The following is a 16,108-nucleotide window of genomic DNA, read 5'->3' on the forward strand; positions in this document are numbered from 1 at the left end:
AATTTTGTCTTCCTGTCCACCCTGGTCATCTGACCATAGCATTGGACTTATTATAATCATTAGACACATAAAAAAAATTAGTTTACCAATTTAAACCATGTTTAAGGACTCTACCATTTATATTCCTTAGTTATTTCTCAGTATTATGTGTGTATTTATTTATATTTTGTAGTTGTCACTTTTTTTAATTTTACCTTCTTGTAAAGCACTTTGAGCTCATACTTTGTACGAAAACATATTACAGAAAGAAATGTTATTGTTTATGTCCTGCCCCTAAATTGCTGAATTAAACCTAGTGAGTTTGAGAATATATGCATGAATATAAAATGTCAATTAGCAAGATCAATTGAGATTGAAGGGGAGGAAATGAAACAAATTTATATAAATGCTATTTGCAACAAAAATCTCATGAAGAAATGGCACTAAGAATATATGTTTTCATGCACTGGAGAAAAAGCTAAGGGCATTTTCTCTGAAATTTAAGAAGGATTATAGGTGATGTTTATTGGAAAGTGTTTGTTGGCCAGGGGACTCGCATATCCCAAGTGACAAAAAATTTAAAGGTGTGACACGCACAATTAAACAAGGTGATGCGTACAATCAAATGTAGTGCTGCACAATTAAAAAAGGTGATGCGCACATTTATGATGACGGACAAAATTAGAGATGACGTACTCACAATCTGAGCGGTGACGACAAGTAAAATGATCTAACGTTTATAATACAATCGTCCTTATAGTTCTTTATACAATTGTTGCTTTCAGTCCTGTAACTGAATGTATCCTAAACGATTTCTTTCAAATAAGAGTAAACAAAATGCTATTAATAAAAAAAGACCCCAAAGTAAACTGCAGTACTCCTTTTTTTAAAGAAAAACTTTTCCTTTATTTGTTATGTCATTGCACTACTTTAAGGAATGCCTTGTTGTCTCAAACATGTAATATTGTGCAATATCCAGAACTGTCAAAAATATGGACACTCGGAGCACATATGAATCATGAACTTGAGGGATAATTTTTTTTGTCTCTTTTGCTGCTATACCTGTCCAATGATGCAGTACACGATTGAACGTAAAATCACCACAGAGCACAATGTTAGTTTACAAATAAATTCCTTTAGTAATTGTTATTACAATAAAATGGTTTGTAGAACCTTAACAAACTGGAACAAACTATCAATCACTGTACTGCAGGCAAAAAAAAACAATGGGGAGCACCCAGTTTACTTTGGGATTGGGTTGTTTTTTTTTTTTTTTTATATAACTCTTACATGTGGAAAAAAAGAAATGGATGTCCATCTGTTAATGTGCACCACCACCACCAACTGTGATCGCCAACAATTGAAAAAAGAATGCTACATTAACTTTCCCTCACTCAGCACACCACTTAACCGCAAACTTCACCTGTTGACTGACAGACAAACCTTGCCTTTAATTTTACCAAGGTACCTATCCCTTTCCATACACTTTTACTTGTCGTCACCCCTTGGATTGTGAGCGCATCATCTCTAATTTTGCTTGGCGCCACATTAAATTTTGTGCATCACCTCGTTTGAATGTGCACATCACCTTAAGTGTGTGCGCCACATTGAATTGCGTGCATCGCGTTATTTAATTGTGCATGTCACACCTTTAAATTTTTTGTCACTTGCTCTTTGGGGCCACATACAACTGGACTTGAGTGGAAGAAGCTACCGGGATCTGCACTGTGGAGAGTTGATGCAATACCTATCAATGTTACATTGGTGTGAAGAACAGATCCACACAAGCTAGATCTTGGTAACATAACCAGGGGTTTGCAATTTAGAATGCTTCTTTGCTAGTAGAGAAAAAGATGGAAGTGGTGTAAGAGGCTATAAAATATTGGCTAGTAGGAGTGTGCAATATGTATCATCTACAATAATATATTAATTGTTGTTTTAATGATGTGTGTGACCTGAAATCATCGAGTATGTCACTCACTTTGCAAAAAACAAAAACACGTCTTGAGAGTCCACACATTCACTGTCTCGTGTAACTTAACTGGATAGATTACATCGTGTGCATGCACAATCAGTACACAACTAGTTAAACAAACTACCTGCGTAAACTGAGTGAGCACATACCACCAAAGGATAAACAGCCCTGCAACCAACACTGTAAATTTAATTGCAATACGTTGATCATCCTGCTTTGCATGAAGGTGGTTTGTTTTCGAACAGACCAATGTTACTTAAAAGACTAACTGTAGTACTCTGAAGTCAGATGCTGTGGACAGACTGGTGATTCTGTCAGACTACTTGAAGTTTTTTTTTTTTTTTTTTTTTAGCTCTGTGCCACGTTGGACAGTACTTGAAGTTAGTGATTTGTCAGTCAGTCATTTTCCAACCCGCTATATCCTAACACAGGGTCACGGGGGTCTGCTGGAGCCAATCCCAGCCAACACAGAGCACAAGGCAGGAACAAACCCCGGGCACGGTGCCAGCCCACCGCAGTTAGTAAAATGTTTAAAATGTTATAGCCTTGTTTTGTTGTATCTTTGTGCAATCTATGACAGAGCTTGTTTACAATGCATAGTTTTTTTTTCCTGTGCCATATTTGCCAGAACTTTGGATTTTTATACTATATTACAGTATGTTAGATTTTTGTTTTTGCTTGTATGCTGCACAATTCACCTTACAACAAAGCAGTTTATGTTTATCCACATTGTAATTTTCAGGCCCTGTTGTTCACTAATAATTTGCATTTTATTCTCTATCAATTCAAATCTTGTTTAAATTAACGGCAAGTGTCTGTTTAAAATAGTCTCATTATAATAGTTTTGTTGGTCTTAGTGTAATTTATGTGTAAATCCTGTAGGTCACTTTGAAATGACTTACTCAAGCTTGCATTGTTTGAGCTAGTAATACTTTGACTGGTGATTTTAATGTTTTTGTGTTATTGTACTTAGTTTGAAGTCAATAAATAAGATCTGTTTCCCTTAACTGTTGTTTCCATTTAACTCATTAGTAAGCTACAATTAATATCCTAGTATCAAGATGAAGCTAGATCAATAAGACTTTTACAAACACGTTTATAAAGGATGTAGAATATCACATAATTATCATTATTGTCAAAAGTCCCAGAAAATACCAAGATATAATTTTTTATGAAAATTTATGAAAACACACCCTGGGCTAATGCAGGGTTGCAGCTATGCTTGGGCAAGTTGGGCTGAGTTTGCTCACTTAGCTGGTAAATAGCTAAGCAAAGCAGGATGTCAAAGCAATTTACTTCTTTTATAAACTCTTAAAACCACAGATATTTTAGGTCCTAGTAATTAAAGATTAAAAAAACAGAGTGTGTGATACTATTTTAAAAGACAGCAACCACAGTTACTCTGTGGTTAGAAAAAGAAAAAAAAGTCTCCAACACAATTTTTTTTATTTGATTTACTGATGTTGCTAAATTAGTGGTGATTTTAAAATAACACACTTTACCCAAAGAACACTACAAAAGTGAGACACAAGAATGGCACTCCAACTACAGTTACAAAAATGAATTTCACAATTTTGAACTGTAAAATAAATTATTTTAATGTTAATAGTTATATTTTTTAAATATCTGTTGTACTGTGTTCCATCCTTTGGTCTGATAAGAGTGCTTAAAATATGCATAGTAGATACAAAGCTCAACTGCAACAAAACATTACAGGTCAAATCAGATGATTGTGGATCAGGTATGCAAAGAATTTGTTCTAAAAAGGTTGATCAGTTCCGTAATGTTCCTAATGTATTATTTCCACTGTAAACTGCTTTTTAGTACTTGCCAGGTAATAAGATCAATATACTTGCATCTTTTAACATAAGACTGTTTAATGGTAAATAGTAGATCAGACGAGAACTGAAACTGGTAAAAAGATCAACAGAAATACAGTGGGGCAAAAAAGTATTTAGTCAGCCACCAATTGTGCAAGTTCTCCCACTTAAAAAGATGAGAGGCCTGTAATTTTCATCATAGGTATACCTCAACTATGAGAGACAAAATGAGAAAAAAAAAATCCAGAAAATCACATTGTCTGATTTTTGAAGAATGTATTTGCAAATTATGGTGGAAAAAAAAGTATTTGGTCAATAACAAAAGTTCATCTCAATACTTTGTTATATACCCTTTGTTGGCAATGACAGAGGTCAAACGTTTTCTGTAAGTCTTCACAAGGTTTTCACACACTGTTGCTGGTATTTTGCCCCATTCCTCCATGCAGATCTCCTCTAGAGCAATGATGTTTTGGGGCTGTCACTGGGCAACACGGACTTTCAACTCCCTCCAAAGATCTTCTATGGGGTTGAGATCTGGAGACTGGCTAGGCTACTCCAGGACCTTGAAATGCTTCTTACGAAGCCACTCCTTTGTTACCCGGGCGGTGTGTTTGGGATCATTGTCATGCTGAAAGACCCAGCCACGTTTCATCTTCAATGCCCTTGCTGATGGAAGGAGGTTTTCACTCAAAATCTGACGATACATGGCCCCATTCATTCTTTCCTTTACACGGATCAGTCGTCCTGGTCCCTTTGCAGAAAAACAGCCCCAAAGCATGATGTTTCCACCCCCATGCTTTAAAGTAGGTATGGTGTTCTTTGGATGCAACTCAGCATTCTTTCTCCTCCAAACACGACGAGTAGAGTTTTCTTCATCTGACCATATGACATTCTCCCAATCCTCTTCTGGATCATCCAAATGCTCTCTAGCAAACTTCAGATGGGCCTGCACATGTACTGGCTTAAGCAGGGGGACACGTCTGGCACTGCAGTATTTGAGTTCCTGGTGGCGTAGTGTGTTACTGAGGTAGCCTTTGTTACTTTGGTCCCAGCTCTCTGCAGGTCATTCACTAGGTCCCCCCGTGTGGTTCTGGGATTTTTCCTCACCGTTCTTGTGATCATTTTGACCCCACGGGGTGAGATCTTGCGTGGAGCCCCAGATCGAGGGAGATTATCAGTGGTCTTGTATGTCTTCCATTTTCTAATAATTGCTCCCACAGTTGATTTCTTCACACCAAGCTGCTTACCTATTGCAGATTCAGTCTTCCCAGCCTGGTGCAGGTCTACAATTTTGTTTCTGGTGTCCTTTGACAGCTCTTTGATCTTGGCCATAGTGGAGTTTGGAGTGTGACTGTTTGAGGTTGTGGACAGGTGTCTTTTATATTGATAACGAGTTCAAACAGGTGCCATTAATACAGGTAACAAGTGGAGGACAGAGGAGCCTCTTACAGAAGAAGTTACAGGTCTGTGAGAGCCAGAAATCTTGCTTGTTTGTAGGTGACCAAATACTTATTTTCCACCATAATTTGCAAAAAAATTCTTTAAAATCAGACAATGTGATTTTCTGGATTTTTTTTCTCATTTTGTCTCTCATTGTTGAGGTATACCTATGATGAAAATTACAGGCCTCTCTCATCTTTTTAAGTGGGAGAACTTGCACAATTGGTGGCTGACTAAATACTTTTTTGCCCCACTTTACATTAAATTGTATATCTACAATATTATTCCCAGCGCCATACTGTCTATACTTTTCTCTCTTAATATTGTCTAATATTGTGGTGATTACTTGGTAAAGCAAGTGGTAAACAGAATTTACTATTATTGGGGAATAAGGTGGATGCCTCCTGATTAACTCACAGAAGGGATGTACTAGGCACCAAGACATGTTGTAACAATTGTATCCGCTACACTTCACTAAGTTTACAGTGAAAAATTATACTGATGATTGCAGGTCAACCCCAAACTGCCTTCAGCCCCTTCCCACAGCGCAGAAAGATGACTTATAATAAAAAAAACGATATTTACTAAATCACACAGAGAAAAGATGAAACAAAAAATATAATTAATACATTTTCTACAATCCCCCACTTCCAATATATACGATGATCGATAGATCGATACTTTATTAATCCCAAGGGGAAATTCACATACTCAAAAAACACAAGGCATAAAATTATATATCCAAGAATTTTCCCCACCGTCCATTCTATTTACAGTAGTCTTTTTTCAATTCTCCTATATCCCCATAGTTCAGTTCCTTAGACATGCCAATCCCAGAGTAAAAGATTTACAGCTCACACTGCTTCCGATCCCTTTCACGGTAACCTCAGCGTATCCAGAATCTTTGAGGTGGCCACCCAAGACCGGGTTGGACTTGTGGTGCTCCCCGAAAACATTTTTTCTCCTGGACTCAGATGGGTCATGTCTTTTTTCCTCTGCCATAAAAACTCAGACTGTCTTTTCTTCCTTCACTTCATGCCTTATCGCGCCCCTATTTAAATAGTGCGTCCATTTCCATGGCACTCCCGGAAATCACAATGATAGCCCTGTACCTCCCAAAAGGTCCTCTCTATCCAACTGGTCTATCTTATCTTATTCATTGTATCTCACATACTAAAATACTTTCATAATCATTTCTCTTTATTTGCTATGAACTTTGCTTACTTTCTCCCAAAAAAACCTAACTCATAGGTCTGTAGTTCTGACAGAATCATTGTGCTACACACTTTCTTTATAAATAATAGCAAGCCAATTTTTGTTACCTTGCTAGAGTTAAAAAGGCTTTATTCTACCCTTGGAATAAAGTAAGAGGACATGGCTTCTCATGTTAGCGAAACCCAATTTAATCATTACACAATAAAAACATCATACAGTACAATAGTGTTTTTTAATTCATAAGCTGCACAGTAGAGCATTAGCCTTTCTTAATAAATAATCAGTTCCAAAGTTGCTAAGGTTTTTTTCCCTTGCAGTTTCACTTACCTGAGCAATGTTAGCCTGAGAGGCCAAACGAATCATGATATCCAGCTTCTCCAGTTTGACGTAGATTGGATCGTTGTATTTAACAAAAAATACTTTCATTTCATGCTTCAAGATTTCAGGTCTATTGAGCATTTAAAAAAGTAAATAGGTTACATGACTTCAATGGACGGCTTCATTACCATACAACAAGAAAATATTTAATTATATACATAGAACAGTGGGTCTCAGAAAGAATCTGCAAAGTACTCATGCAACCCACAACACCAACATTTATCAAGTATTAAATATACAGTGCATCCGGAAAGTATTCACAGCGCATCACTTTTTCCACATTTTGTTATGTTACAGCCTTATTCCAAAATGGATTAAATTCATTTATTTCCCTCAGAATTCTACACACAACATCCCATAATGACAACGTGAAAAAAGTTTACTTGAGGTTTTTGCAAATTTATTAAAAATAAAAAAATTGAGAAAGCACATGTACATAAGTATTCACAGCCTTTGCCATGAAGCTCAAAACTGAGCTCAGGTGCATCCTGTTTCCCCTGATCATCCTTGAGATGTTTCTGCAACTTAATTGGAGTTCACCTGTGGTAAATTCAGTTGATTGGACCTGATTTGGAAAGGCACACACCTGTCTATATAAGGTCCCACAGTTGACAGTTCATGTCAGAGCACAAACCAAGCATGAAGTCAAAGGAATTGTCTGTAGACCTCCGAGACAGGATTGTCTCGATGCACAAATCTGGAGAAGGTTACAGAAAAATTTCTGCTGCTTTGAAGGTCCCAATGGGCACAGTGGCCTCCATCATCCATAAGTGGAAGAAGTTCAAAACCACCAGGACTCTTCCTAGAGCTGGCCGGCCATCTAAACTGAGCGATCGGGGGAGAAGGGCCTTAGTCAGGGAGGTGACCAAGAACCCGATGGTCACTCTGTCAGAGCTCCAGAGGTCCTCTGTGGAGAGAGGAGAACCTTCCAGAAGGACAACCATCTCTGCAGCAATGCACCAATCAGGCCTGTATGGTAGAGTGGCCAGACGGAAGCCAATCCTTAGTAAAAGGCACATGGCAGCCTGCCTGGAGTTTGCCAAAAGGCACCTGAAAGACTCTCAGACCATGAGAAAGAAAATTCTCTGGTCTGATGAGACAAAGATTGAACTCTTTGGTGTGAATGCCAGGCGTCACATCTGGAGGAAACCATGCACCGCTCATCAGCAGGCCAATACCATCCCTACAGTGAAGCATGGTCGTGGCAGCATCATGCTGTGGGGATGTTTTTCAGTGGCAGGGACTGGGAGACTAATCATGATAAAGGGAAAGATGACTGCAGCAATGTACAGAGATATCCTGGATGAAAACCTGCTCCAGGGCGCTCTTGACCTCAGACTGGGGCAACGGTTCATCTTTCAGCAGGACAACGACGCTAAGCACACAGCCAAGATATCAAAGGAGTGGCTTCAGGACAACTCTGTGAATGTCCTTGAGTGGCCCAGCCAGAGCCCAGACTTGAATCCGATTGAACATCTCTGGAGAGATCTTAAAATGGCTGTGCACCGACGCTTCCCATCCAACCTGATGGAGCTTGAGAGGTGCTGCAAAGAGGAATGGGCAGAACTGGCCAAGGATAGGTGTGCCAAGCTTGTGGCATCATATTCAAAAAGACTTGAGGCTGTAATTGCTGCCAAAGGTGCATCGACAAAGTATTGAGCAAAGGCTGTGAATACTTATGTACATGTGATTTCTCAGTTATTTTATTTTTAATAAATTTGCAAAAACCTCAAGTAAACTTTTTCATGTTGTCATTATGGGGTGTTGTGTGTAGAATTCTGAGGGAAAAAATGAATTTAATCCATTTTGGAATAAGGCTGTAACATAACAAAATGTGGAAAAAGTGATGCGCTGTGAATACATTCTGCATGCACTGTAAGAGATAATTTGTTTTCTAAAAACTGAACAAAGAATGTGACAAATATTTATTACTATATTAAAATTTGTTTTCTAAAAACTGAACAAAGAATGTGACAAATATTTATTACTATATTATACCCTAAATGATATTACATTATTGTTCAAAAACAACTTAGTTTTATCCAGGATTAAATTTCCACCATATAAATGGTCTTAACTAGTGAAATACTGAAAAGAATGTCATTCTAAACTAATTCTGCCTTTGAACAATAAGACTAACCTACATTTATTTTGACAATAACCTAAGCAGTTAAGAAAGATTTGTTTGATTCTATGTAATCTCTAGGTGACTATTAGGGAATCATTTTGTAAAACATAACTGAACGATGCAAAAGCATTACATTCCTGCTGGCCCATTTCGGGTTACTGAACGATAAAAAGATGTTACCATAGCACTAACAAACAACGTGCTAAAAGAGTTTGCTCTCATTGTATATTATGCTTATATGCAGACAACTATATTCACAGTAAAATAAATAATTTCCTGCGGTGGGTTGGCACCCTGCCTGGGATTGTTTCCTGCCTTGTGCCCTGTGTTGGCTGGGATTGGCTCCAGCAGACCCCTGTGACCTTGTGTTCGGATTCAGCGGGTTGGAAAATGGATGGATGGATAAATAATTTCACACAAGCATAACACCTACACAAAAGTTTGATATAACCACTGTTGTACAGGCATGGTTTCTTGATTTCACTGCACAGATGTTTTGTATTAGAACACTAAAAATCAGAAAATTCACGGTCAAAACTGAACTGGAAAACTGAAATGTCTAATGCACAGTGTTGCATTTTTAATTTCAGTAATACTACCATTAAAATACAGCTATGCTACTTTCATGTATGTTACATTATACCATGTTTTAAAAAAATATGTAAATGAATGTTTATTGAAACCAGACACTGTCACATCAGACCTTTTTTTATTTACCCTGGGAAAATTGTAGTTAGTTTTACTGATTTAAGAGGTTCTGAGGTTCTGCATTTATCATCTCCATCAATGTAAAAGCAGCTTTACTTACTTTAAATAAAATGTATCTGATAAATCTTGCAAAAATCAATCTAATGAAACATGGTTTAATCAACAGACAACCATATGTATAACAGTTCTAAAGCCTGCACAATGCTAAATACATTTAGAAGGGCATGACATACAGTGGGGCAAAATAAGTATTTAGTTAGCCACCAATTGTGCAAGTTCTCCCACTTAAAAAGATGAGAGGCCTGTAATTTTCATCATAGGTATACCTCAACTATGAGAGACAAAATGAGAAAAAAATCCAGAAAATCACATTGTCTGATTTTAAAGAATTTATTTGCAAATTATGGTGGAAAAAAAGTATTTGGTCACCTACAAACAAGCAAGATTTCTGGCTCTCACAGACCTGTAACTTCTTCTGTAAGAGGCTCCTCTGTCCTCCACTCGTTACCTATATTAATGGCACCTGTTTGAACTCGTTATCAATATAAAAGACACCTGTCCACAACCTCAAACAGTCACACTCCAAACTCCACTATGGCCAAGACCAAAGAGCTGTCAAAGGACACCAGAAACAAAATTGTAGACCTGCACCAGGCTGGGAAGACTGAATCTGCAATAGGTAAGCAGCTTGGTGTGAAGAAATCAACTGTGGGAGCAATTATTAGAAAATGGAAGACATACAAAACCACTGATAATCTCCCTCGATCTGGGGCTCCACGCAAGATCTCACCCCGTGGGGTCAAAATGATCACAAGAACGGTGAGGAAAAATCCCAGAACCACACGGGGGGACCTAGTGAATGACCTGCAGAGAGCTGGGACCAAAGTAACAAAGGCTACCATCAGTAACACACTACGCCGCCAGGGACTCAAATCCTGCAGTGCCAGACGTGTTCCCCTGCTTAAGTCAGTACATGTGCAGGCCCGTCTGAAGTTTGCTAGAGAGCATTTGGATGATCCAGAAGAGGATTGGGAGAATGTCATATGGTCAGATGAAACCAAAATAGAACTTTTTGGTAAAAACTCTACTCGTCGTGTTTGGAGGAGAAAGAATGCTGAGTTGCATCCAAAGAACACCATACCTACTGTAAAGCATGGGGGTGGAAACATCATGCTTTGGGGCTGTTTTTCTGCAAAGGGACCAGGACGACTGATCCATGTAAAGGAAAGAAAGAATGGGGCCATGTATCGTCAGATTTTGAGTGAAAACCTCCTTCCATCAGCAAGGGCATTGAAGATGAAACGTAGCTGGGTCTTTCAGCATGACAATGATCCCAAACACACCGCCCGGGTAACGAAGGAGTGGCTTCGTAAGAAGCATTTCAAGGACCTGGAGTGGCCTAGCCAGTCTCCAGATCTCAACCCCATAGAAAATCTTTGGAGGGAGTTGAAAGTCCGTGTTGCCCAGCGACAGCCCCAAAACATCACTGCTCTGGAGGAGATCTGCATGGAGGAATGGGCCAAAATACCAGCAACAGTCTGTGAAAACCTTGTGAAGACTTACAGAAAACGTTTGACCTCTGTCATTGCCAACAAAGGGTATATAACAAAGTATTGAGATGAACTTTTGTTATTGACCAAAAACTTTTTTTCCACCATAATTTGCAAATAAATTCTTCAAAAATCAGACAATGTGATTTTCTGGATTTTTTTTTCTCATTTTGTCTCTCATAGTTGAGGTATACCTATGATGAAAATTACAGGCCTCTCTTATCTTTTTAAGTGGGAGAACTTGCACAATTGGTGGCTGACTAAATACTTTTTTGCCCCACTGTACATAGTATCTCAAAATGACTATATTCTATGATGGTATAAATAGGGAACTGACATCTGAAATGCTTGTCACAATTTAAAAATAAACAATCAAAACAAGCAAAAACACGCAAACCTAGCTCTTACACACGATAATATCACTTTTGATAACTTTTTTTCCTGAGATACAGGATTAAAACTGTGAGGACCTGTTATTGTTAATACAAAAAATTCAGTACAAGTCAAAAACCACAAGTAAGAAAACAAGCATAAATAAGAAAAAAGGTAGTAATTAACCTTAAATGAACTGTTATCAATACACTAATAACATTAATATAACATTAAAACAGATAACCTCCCTTGACACAGAATGGAATTTAATGGATTTTAGAATGTTATATTACAAATTGCACAGAAAGTCCCAATGCAGCACTTATAATTATACAAAATTCATCAAAATTACAGACAGTAAAACACATCAAAATAAAGTTAACAATTTAGAACTCAATTTATGATTAGTTAAAAAAAAAGCAGACAAAAAGTTGTAAGCTTAATGTTACTGTGGAGGAAGACAGTGTTGTGAAATTAAGTAATAGTTTAGAAAATGTAAGCATGGCATAATGTTCAGGTGTGTTTGGGGACCTAGATTATTGACTTGAAAGTTGGTACATTCTACATTTTTGTTACTTTGTCAAAAACTTGGTTATCATATTTTGTTCACTAAATATTTTTGAAACATTTAAGTAATATTCATATATGCAATTAAATTAATTAGTACACTATATCAAATACATGCTTTTTAACAGCACTTTACAATGTAATTAAAAATGTAAGTTTTTAAGCTCAAATATGCTTATGATGGCTAATAGCTTTCACAGACAGCAGAGTGGTATAAATATATTCAAGTGATATACAAATGGCATTGATTAATCTGCTACTGTTAATTGTGGAGTCTATGTTCAAATTTCATAAACCTAACATTTTAAAATTAGTGAAAATCTCTGTTGAGGTCTCACGGGAAAATTGTCTGCTGCTTCAAAAGACACCAAAAAAAATAAAATCCCCAATAACAAGCACTAAGTATTTAGTGCAGGAAATACAATATCCTCTTTGTCAACTATAGTAACAATACCACTCAATTATCCATTAAATACAATAACAATAAAATGAAATTACCTAAATAAATAAAACTATAAATGCAAAATAACCAATACTAACATAGAATCATAATCAATATTAAGCCATTAAATTAGAAAAGCAACTGCATTAAGTTGCCTGTCTAGCTATTAATAGTAGTAAAAACCTAATAACAAAATATCCAAATAACTAAAAACTTGGAAAGGAACCCATTTACTGTATAAAGGGTATACCTAAGGTAACACTAATCTTAGAGATTTTATTTAAACCCTGAAGATGCACAAAAGCAAAAGCATGTGTTCAGTCAAAGATAAATCATAATCCCAACTAAGTCTTTGTCATATGTTTTACTATTAAGTAACTGTTTCAGCATTGGGCAAGCTGTAGCTCTGTTCCATCCTTGCTATTTGTGGCACAATAACCCTCAGTGCACCACAGAGATGGTATACCACAACACAGTCCTTGCTGCATGCCCTATGGCTATGATCTTCAGCCTGTATATCAACTTCGATCCCCTTTCTAAACCCATCCTATGTTTATATTACTTGGGGGGGGTGGCTCCTTTCCTGTGTAATTAATTAATTGAAACAACTTTTAGCTGCAAGTTTATAATATTTGTTTGAAAGTTAATATAGTTTTGCCTTTTAATACAAGTTTTTAGTTTTATATTACTTTTGATCTTAAAGTTTTAATTTAATTTTAGTTAGACCTCATGTCATATTTGTTAGTTTTTTAGCTGCCTATATATATATATATATGAAATCTTAAGCCTAAAAGTGCAACAATTTTGTGCAATGATTTTATGTAACTTTTTATTTTACGTTTTTTGTCACGCTTTAACTTGGGTTTATTTTAACACTAGAATTACCAAAGCCTACAAAAAAACTTGTAGATCTGTCCCACTTTAAATCCCTTCGCACCTCTCTGCCAGTGTCTTTTGTCCTGTAAATTTGTCGCTGAGCAGCAAGCAGCCTACTATCACATTCCCCCACCGCCGCACAGTTTTCTCAGCTCAAGTCTGTTTACCTGCATGTCAGTTGCTTAGAGTTGTATAGAGTGAAAAGTCAAGCAAAATTACACCTTTTATAAATATCGTTATTTGGAACACATGCATTTCATGTGTGTTCCGTGTCTAGAACAATCTATGTAAACACATCGTTAAAACAGAAAAGTTTTTCATGTTTTAGTAATTAACAAAATGTAGACATGAAGTGTATAATGTGTGAAGCCTAAAGTCCAAATATCAAATAAACACTTTCACAAAAGGTACAAATATAACGGAACAAGTGCGCTTCTATTCAAGAATATAACTGCAGATAAAGAACCTGCGTTAGGGTGCAACATTGACACCCCTTTTTTTTTGTCAACACCTACTTTTTTAACCTTGATGTCTCAGCTCAGACACATTTCCTACCATCCTCAAACATGCTCTGATAACCCCACCTCTCAAAAAATCAACATTCTATCTATCCCAAGTTAATAATTTCAGGCCTGTATGTCTCATTTTCTTTCTTTCTAAAACACTTGAACATGCGGTTTCTAACCAGATCTCTTATTCCTTGTACAGCATGAATTACTTGATACCAACTAGTTCGGCTTCAAAAGGAACCAGTCGACTGAGAGGGCTCTACTAATGGAGGTTGACCAGCTATGTTTGCCATAGATACCAGCATGTCATTGGTCCTAATCTGGCCACATCTCTCCTTTGCCTTCGATATGGTCAACCATGACATCTTCTTACCACCCCCTCTGACTTTGGCATCATTGGGACTGCTCTCAAATGGTATGAGTCCTACATCTCGGGCAGATCTAAAGTTTGTGCTGGCAAGGACAGTTGTCAATGGCACACCAGACTTTCACAGATAGACCCCAAGGATCAGTGCTGGGTCCTGTAACTTTCTCTCTGTACACCACCTCACTGGGCTCCATCATCCAATCCCATGGTTTTTATTATCAGTGCTATGTGGATGATACACAGCAGTACCAGTTGTCCCCTGTGGAGGACAATACAGTATCAACTAGAGTCTCTGCATGTCTTGCTGATCTCAACCTCGATGAAGAACCACCATCTACAGCGCAACCTGGCAAAAACCATGCTTCTTGTGAATTGGCCCAACCAGTCTATTCAACTCCCCAGCACTGCACAGCTTGGCTCACTGTCGTTAACATCTGCCAAGTCAGTATGCAACTTTGGGGGTGGTGACTGATGAGCAGCTTTTTCTGACCATATTTCTACTGTTTCTCATTCATGCAGGTTCATGGTGTACAACATCTGCAAGATCAGACCTTATCTGACATAGCATGCAGTACAACCTCTGGTCCAGGCTTTGATCTGGACTACTACAACTCGCTTCTGACAGAAGTATCCACATGTGATGTAATTAACCAGCGAAGAGTGCACATGTCACTCCTCTCTTCAGGTCGCTACATTGGCTCCTATTAGCAACATGCATTAAGTTCAAATCCCTGATGCTTGTCTACAGAGTGGTCAATGGGTCAGCACCTGAGTATATGGAGACACTAGTTCTATACTCCTACTCACTCACTCATATCTGCCAGGGAACAGCATCTGGTGCATGGTATCAAGTCTCAATCCAGACTTTTCTCCTGCGTAGTTCCTAGTTGATGGAATGAGCTACCCACCTCCATCCGTACTGCTGACAACCTTCAATGTAATTAAGAAGCAACTGAAAGCCCATCTGTTCAGTGAATACATGTCTAATTGATAGAAAAAAAAACTTTGCTCTGTGATATTTTATATTGCTGGTTAATTTGTTGTCAGACTAAGTTTAACTGCTTTATTGATTGTAATCAATGATTGTATTATTTATTATCACAGCTTTTTCATTTGTGGCAATCTACTTTTTGTTACCTGTCCTACTACACTTGCTGAATAAACAGACCTTAGCCTAATGTTACTTGATTATGTTTATGTGTTTTGTAAATCACTTTGGATAAAAGTATCTATGAAGCATATAAACGTAAATGTAACTGGAATGTGGTGACAAAAGACTTTTATTTTCCCTGATTCATTCTACTCTACACACTATTTGTTACCGACAGAAAATGTAATCTTCCGGGTAGAAAGTGCACTTCATTTTATTTAAGAATAAATAAAATGTGGGTTGTACAATAAATGAATTTAAGATGGAAAGATCTATACTCAAGTCACCCATGTCTAATGGGTAAGGGATCTGAAAAAAAATAATTACTCTGGTTATGGAAATTTTCAAGTACAAGTATAGGCCTGTCACATGTATGTATGTATGTATGTGCATCTGTCTGTTGGGAGAGGACAGTGATTTCAAAGCCTGGGAAATCTGCTTACGTTGAGAAAGTGTTATCTACCATAAACTATAAAGTGCCGGGAATAGCCTACTATGTACACTTGATTACACAATACCACTGTCCACACTTTATGGAACTGCTAAATACAATCCTAGGTAAAGCTTCTGCTTTTTCAGTTGCAATATAAGAAATACAACATGATTAATATTACAATATTATGGTCACATTA

At 37.4% G+C, this 16,108-nt stretch overlaps 1 protein-coding gene across 2 annotated transcripts in view; it reads right to left on the minus strand.

The window, feature by feature from the left end:
* Positions 1–16,108, minus strand: part of ap1b1 (adaptor related protein complex 1 subunit beta 1) — a 148,431-nt gene that overhangs the window by 74,878 nt on the left and 57,445 nt on the right. For both annotated transcript variants that reach the window (XM_051931943.1, XM_051931948.1), the window contains one exon: positions 6,757–6,877. In XM_051931943.1, coding sequence (XP_051787903.1) covers positions 6,757–6,877 — 121 coding nt within the window. The remainder of the gene's footprint in view (positions 1–6,756; positions 6,878–16,108) is intronic.

Source organism: Erpetoichthys calabaricus, chromosome 1 (assembly GCF_900747795.2).
Source record: "Erpetoichthys calabaricus chromosome 1, fErpCal1.3, whole genome shotgun sequence".
Lineage (NCBI taxonomy): Eukaryota > Metazoa > Chordata > Cladistia > Polypteriformes > Polypteridae > Erpetoichthys > Erpetoichthys calabaricus.